Genomic DNA, 6,367 nt, shown 5'->3' with positions numbered 1-6,367 from the left:
TGAACAAACACCCCCAGAGGGGTGCAGAATGACCCCCTGACCCCAGCAGTGAACACACACACCCCAAAGCCCAGCCCAGGTGCCAGTGGAGCAGCAGCCACACGTACTTGGATGTGCGGCCCTGGATCACAGCCAGGGGCCCCGAGCACAGCATGGCTTCCTGGGAGGGCACACTGCTCCTGAAGTCTGCACACTGTGCCAGGGAGTCCTGCTTGTCAGAGACCAGGTTCCTGGAAAACAGCAAACAAACACAGAACGAGTGTGAGGAGAGCAGGCAGTGATGGCAGGAGCCAGCTCTGTCCTGCCCCACAGCCTGACTTGGACTTTCACAGATAATCAAAAAAATATCACTGCAGTGCTCAGGAATTCCATAGACCCTGACTATTCCCACTCCATGTCCAAAGTCTGCTTCTGCCATGTCCCTCCCACCCCTAAAATTTAATCCATTATATGTATAATGCAATTTAGCATTTCTTCTGAAGGAAATGAACTTTGTACTTGTTGTTGTACAATCTAATAAAAAGCCAGGTCTGAGAATGAGGCCTGGAGTGAATACAGGTAATGACTTTCTCCTGAAGAACTTGGTTTTACCCCATGGCAGGTCTCCCCACCCACCAGACACGTGCTGACAATCTTTCCTACCCATTCCAGCTCCTCCTTGCCGTGGAGGGAGCTGCCACTGCAGCTGCCATTCCCACACCCAACCAAGGGGATCGTCTGCCCCGGCCTGAGATCACAGACAGGGCACAGAGTGGCTCACACCAGTGCTAAGGTTAGACCTTCACACAGCACAGAGGGAAAATGGCACAAACATTTGAAATACCCTTTGCTGCTTCATCGTGTTTAAATTTGTCTGATGACTAAAAGGATTGCTCTTTCATATATTTCCCAAGCTGTGGTACAAACTAAGAAATAACAGAATTATGTCTGAGAGCCTGTCTTCTGCTCCTTACTCAGTTAAAGAACAAAAAAGGTGTTTTTCTTTTCCAGAGGATTCACATCAAGTAGCTGGATAACAACAATTATTCTAAGGAGGAGTTAAAACAATAAGCCCTTTAATAAGCATGCTCATTATGCTAATTACAACAATTATATTAAGACTGCAACATGTTTTTTTTCCTCTCAGAAAAACAACAAAGAACCTGTTTTGGAAAGACACTGCAAATAATTTAACCATGGAAATTTTCCATAGGAATTTATGGCTTTCCATGGGGAAAGCCTGTCCAACCCCCAACAAGACACAGGCTCTTGTGTAGCCTTTGCTCGTGTTTAGGGTGCCAGTAATGACACTTCCATGGGAATTCCCTAAGGTAGAACAATTTCTCCCCTACTCCCCTACCTGACTTAGTATCTTCATTAAACCTTTACATCTCAGAAACAAAGAGACAAAAACTTGACTGGTCATCAGACACAAAAAAGTATTTAGGAGTGCTGGGGACTGACCAAGTCAGGCACTTACACAGTCAGAACTGGAGGGCAGGGGTGTTACTATCCCTGGAAACTGAGCAAAATTATCTTAACATGCCAAAACAAACCTCTGAAAATTGTTCTGACAATTTTTCCAGAACTGCAGTCTTTTACCTAAAGGAAGGGTATTCTAAGGCTAGATTATCTGCAATCATTGCCAAGTTCTTGACAGATTCAACTGATGTACATCAGCAAAAGTATCTATAGGGGTATGTTCATAAATAAAAGGAGATGCACCATGTAGGAGAGTGATACAGTGAGCTGCACTTTAACTTCTTCATTTTAAAAATTTATTTTAAACACAAAAAAGCATAAGGATATAATAGAGCAATGCCTAGAGAGACAACAGTGAACCAAAGCAAAGCCTGGTATGTGATCCTGCTCAGAGTAACCTTCAAAATCTGGAGTGAAACAGTAAGTCAGAACACACATCAGTTCCTCTAAGCTGCAAAAGCAGGAAATAACACATGACTTACCATGTAGAAAGAGAAGGATTGAAGCAATATGCCTTTCCATCAGACATGCTCATGACAGGTATTCCATGCTGAGTCAGCAAGATCTGAGAGACAGTTGCATCACTTCCTGCAAGTCAAATCAGAGCAAAGTGTTTCTTCTGGAGTCTTGCCTAACACTCAGAATGGCAAAACCCAGTATCCACTGTTAAGTATCAGCCACAGCAACCAACAGCAAAAGGTTCAGTGTTGTTCCCAAGCACTGACAGGAAGGTCAAGACAAGCCAATGATGACAAACACCAGTCCCAGTGCAGCAGCATTAACATCAGTTTTGCAAAACACAGTATTGGTCTTGGTGCTGCAATTTATTCAGAACAGAAACATTCTCCTTATCTAGGGAAAATCTTCAGCAATTCTGCCAAGCCTTCAGTCACCCAAGAAGCCTTTAGCTTTCTTTTTGCCATGAAGTTAAAACTCCAAACCCCAGCACACTCAGCAGAGCTGCTCTCTAGGAGCACAGGGTAAGGGGGAGAGCTGGAGTCTGTTCCCAGCACGTTCCAGGCCCAGGGCTGGTGTGTGTAACCTCTCAGGAAGACATTTGCAAAGGGCTAAAACAGCTGCTTCTTTAGGTGGTTTGATCAGTACTGATGGATTAAAGCTAAAAACAGGAGTCAATCTGCTCTGAGACACTGCTTTTTTGATAACTTATGTTGGCAGTGATAGAAACTGAAGGGTTTTAAGTAACAAATCAGAAGATAATCAGTTGCTGTTCATCACTAACACAATAAACAAGCAACTTACACAGAGAAATTGCTATAATAGCAGATTTACATTAAATATTTATTTTGTGATCATCACAACACTCAATTTCTACATTCAGAAGTAAGCCAGAATATAAGCTTCAGAATGGCATACAAGTTTGCTATTTGGTGATATTTCTACAGGATATCAACACTGCCAATAACCTCCCTTTATTACACAGTAAGGAAGGGAAATTATTTATTTAGGCTTTTCAGGTTTCATAAAATTTCAGCATATTCATAAATGGCACTACATAGGACAGATGGGCTCAAAGGTCATCTTTTATTACCTGAAAATATTGTTTGCAAAGACTCATCTCTAACAATGGCTGTCTGCTTGTGGACATCCCTGAAAGAGACAAAAGGACAAGTCTGCAGTTTACAAACAACTGAAAACTCCAAAATCATTTAACAAATGCACTTCTTCACTACTGATGACAAAGTGGAGGGTTTTGGGACTTTGTTTGTTTTTTTTTTTTGTTTTGATGTTTTCCTCATTGCTTTGACAAAATTATTTTGGCAAACCCAGACAAGACAGCAAGACAGAATTCAACAGCAGAAAACAACTTCTATGCCTCTTTATGAGAAAACCTCATTAGAGCTGAGCAAACACTGAGCATCCAAATAATTCCTTTAGGAGCTCTGACTTCCATGAGACATTAGATTGAATCCAACAACTGGAAATGAGTTACTGCCGGTTTTATCCTGGCTTCTTGAAGATGGCTGGAGTACTTCTAACTCTGAAACTCATGCACATTATTGGTTAAGTGTGATGGAAAATGCAAATATCCACATTTTTCCTTTTCCCCCCCAATCCATTCAATATGCATGACAAGTCTGCCCTAAGGAGGTTGGTTAAACCAGGAACTTCCAGCTGACCTAAATGCCCCTAATTTTACTTCTAGAATCACATTCAATATTACAGACCCAGAACAGAGAAGAAACAGGATTCAAGTCTGGCCCCGTCAACTCTTCAGATTCCACCCCAAAGTGGACTCGTGTTCAGACCTGATGAAGCCTCACTTTCAGCAGCAATGCACTGACACAACTGAACCTGAGCCTATAAAATACACACCCCCACAGCTCTAACTGAGCTGGGCCATGCACTCCAACCTGAGCCTATAAAATACACACCCCCACAGCTCTAACTGAGCTGGGCCATGCACTCAAACCTGAGCCTATAAAATACACACCCCCACAGTTCTAACTGAGCTGGGCCATGCACTCCAACCTGAGCCTATAAAATACACACCCCTCCAGCTCTAACTGAGCTGGGCCATGCACTCCAACCTGAGCCTATAAAATACACATCCCACAGTTCTAACTGAGCTGGGCCATGCACTCAAACCTGAGCCTATAAAATACACACACCTCCAGCCCTAAACAAACTGAGCCATGCACTCAAACCTGAGCCTATAAAATACACACCCCCACAGCTCTGACTGAGCTGGGCCATGCACTCGAACCTGAGGCTATAAAATACACACACCCCTCCAGCTCTAAAACAAGCTGAGCCATGCACTCACCACACAGAGAGTGTAGCAGCAGTGGTGAGGGCCATGATGCAGGAGCCTGTGCAGTGCAGGGTGGAGATGGGCGTGTTCAGGATGATGGGAGGGAGAAGGCGACGACCACAAGCTGAAAACACCGACAGCGTTCGCTTCTCGCAGGCCACAGTCACAATCTCACTGGAAAGAAACCAAAGAAATATCAAAAAGAAATGTTTACTTATTGTCAAATGCAAGTAGCATAAAACCAGACTGAATTCTTAAGCTGTCACACAACTTGGGTTGATTCCCCAGTAAGTAACTATCACAGCTTTGAAGAAATTCCTGGCTACCAAAAGGTAAGATCATGAACCAGCCAGATTATCTGTATCTGTGCACTCCCTGCCTCCTTAATTTGATTATAACTATGAGGAGATGGGCAAGAGAAAGTTTGCAGGCAAAGATAACATCTTTTATTAGACATAAATTAGGCATAGCTGGAAATAGCAGTAAAGCTTTTGGGCATACACAAGGTCTTCAGGCCTGTACTTGTATTTAGCTTTAAAATCTGCTGCTTCTTTTTCAGACCTGGACACGGCTCAGGCTTTAAAAATATACTTTCAATTTAAATTCTGAGGTTATAACTAAGCAAAATCGAGGAAAATGCAGAGAAAAAATAGCAAAGAAATTCAGAAAAATACTTCCACATCACAAAATATCCTTTAGCACTTGAAAAACTGTCACTTACCATGATTTAGTGAAATATAATGAAGAAATTTAAAGAAGAAATGTAAACATACAGGCAAATTGTTTTAAGTGGCTAATGAGAATTTGTGATGTTTTAAGACTGCATAGAGCTAATACCTGAAGCAAAACTGGTCTTGAGACTATGAACAGTGCACACTTTTATCCACAAATATTTATGATGAAAAACTGTGTGAAAATTACCGAGTGGGTGTGTGTGTCTGTGTGATAAAACCAGCAAATAGCAGCAGTCAACACAGAAACGTCAGAATGCCTACAAAAAACTCCAGAGGATAAGAGCTTAAGAGCTTGAATGAATTAAACCAAGGTAGCTGGAAGAGAAATAGGACATCTTGAGCCAAGCACAAAGGATCACAAAAATCCCCAACAGAAGCGACCCAGTTAATCAACTTTTCTAAATAAGTAGATAAAGGCTTTAAAGCCTCTACTTATTTGTAAATACGTGGGTTTAGGTGTACTTAACTTTCTGTAAATGTAATGTTGTGCCCTTAGAAATGCTTCCTGGCCTTCAGGAGCCTGTTCCTCCCAAGCAGCCTCTCTTACCAGCTGCCGGCTGCGGCGAGGATCCGGCTGGTGAGGACGGTCTCCCACTCCTTCCCTTCCCGGTTACACTTCAACCTGCTCAGCTTGGAACCTCCCACTGTGCTCATTTCATTCTCCACTTCAAGGTACATTGATGGATCTGAACTTATCTGAAATACAAAAAATTAAACGATAATTTCTGGAAGAGATAAAAACCTACTCAAAAAAGCACCAACTACTACTAGACCCAAGACAGTGCAGGCTTAAAGAACAGATTCAAGTATTGCTTTCTCTGTGTATTTTAAGGGCTTCAAAATACACTGTGGCATTTCAAAAGAAGCAGACATCTGAAAATCAGCCTTGGCTAAAACAAACAATTCCTTTGTATTTGAAGCACAAGCCTTAGGAAAGGTTCTGTCTGTGCTTCCTAATTATGGGCACCAGATCAAGTCTCTATGTGCCCAGTCTGGAACCAGACTGCCACAACCTAAACACACAGGAAAATTCTCTCATAAACACCTAAAGCAATTCTATCTGCAAGTCTCTTCAGATGCAGAGCAGCTCCAGAGAGCTCTGAGAAAATGCTTGCTTCTATTCTTCAGTGGTGCAGTACCAACAGTGCTGCAGTACCAACAGTGCTGCAGTAACAGTGCAGCAGCTGCTCCTGCCACAGCCCCTTTCTTCAGCACTCCCTGGGATAACCAGGAGCAAGGACTGATGAACCAGGGGAACTCATTCCTCTTGCAAGTGCAGCTAGTTCAGAAGTGTCCTGTTTTTAGCTGATTTGCCATTAACTTCACTCATACACATTCTCACATCCCCCCCACCTCGCTTGCTTGAACAAATACACATTCAGAGTTAACATGGCAAAGG

At 42.6% G+C, this 6,367-nt stretch overlaps 1 protein-coding gene across 1 annotated transcript in view; it reads right to left on the bottom strand.

The window, feature by feature from the left end:
• Positions 1-6,367, bottom strand: part of LOC113970607 (protein HIRA) — a 37,240-nt gene that overhangs the window by 3,494 nt on the left and 27,379 nt on the right. Inside the window, exons 19-23 of the mRNA XM_027689720.1 lie at positions 5,516-5,664; positions 4,247-4,408; positions 3,011-3,069; positions 1,944-2,049; positions 108-230 (exon numbers count right to left, since the gene is read on the bottom strand). Of these exons, the coding sequence (XP_027545521.1) occupies positions 108-230; positions 1,944-2,049; positions 3,011-3,069; positions 4,247-4,408; positions 5,516-5,664 (599 nt within the window). The remainder of the gene's footprint in view (positions 1-107; positions 231-1,943; positions 2,050-3,010; positions 3,070-4,246; positions 4,409-5,515; positions 5,665-6,367) is intronic.

This window comes from Neopelma chrysocephalum, unplaced genomic scaffold, assembly GCF_003984885.1.
Source record: "Neopelma chrysocephalum unplaced genomic scaffold, ASM398488v2 Primary Assembly neopelma1_77, whole genome shotgun sequence".
Classification (NCBI taxonomy): Eukaryota; Metazoa; Chordata; class Aves; order Passeriformes; family Pipridae; genus Neopelma; species Neopelma chrysocephalum.
Note: the sequence above shows the minus strand (reverse complement) of the source record. Positions and strands in the feature narration are given on the sequence as shown.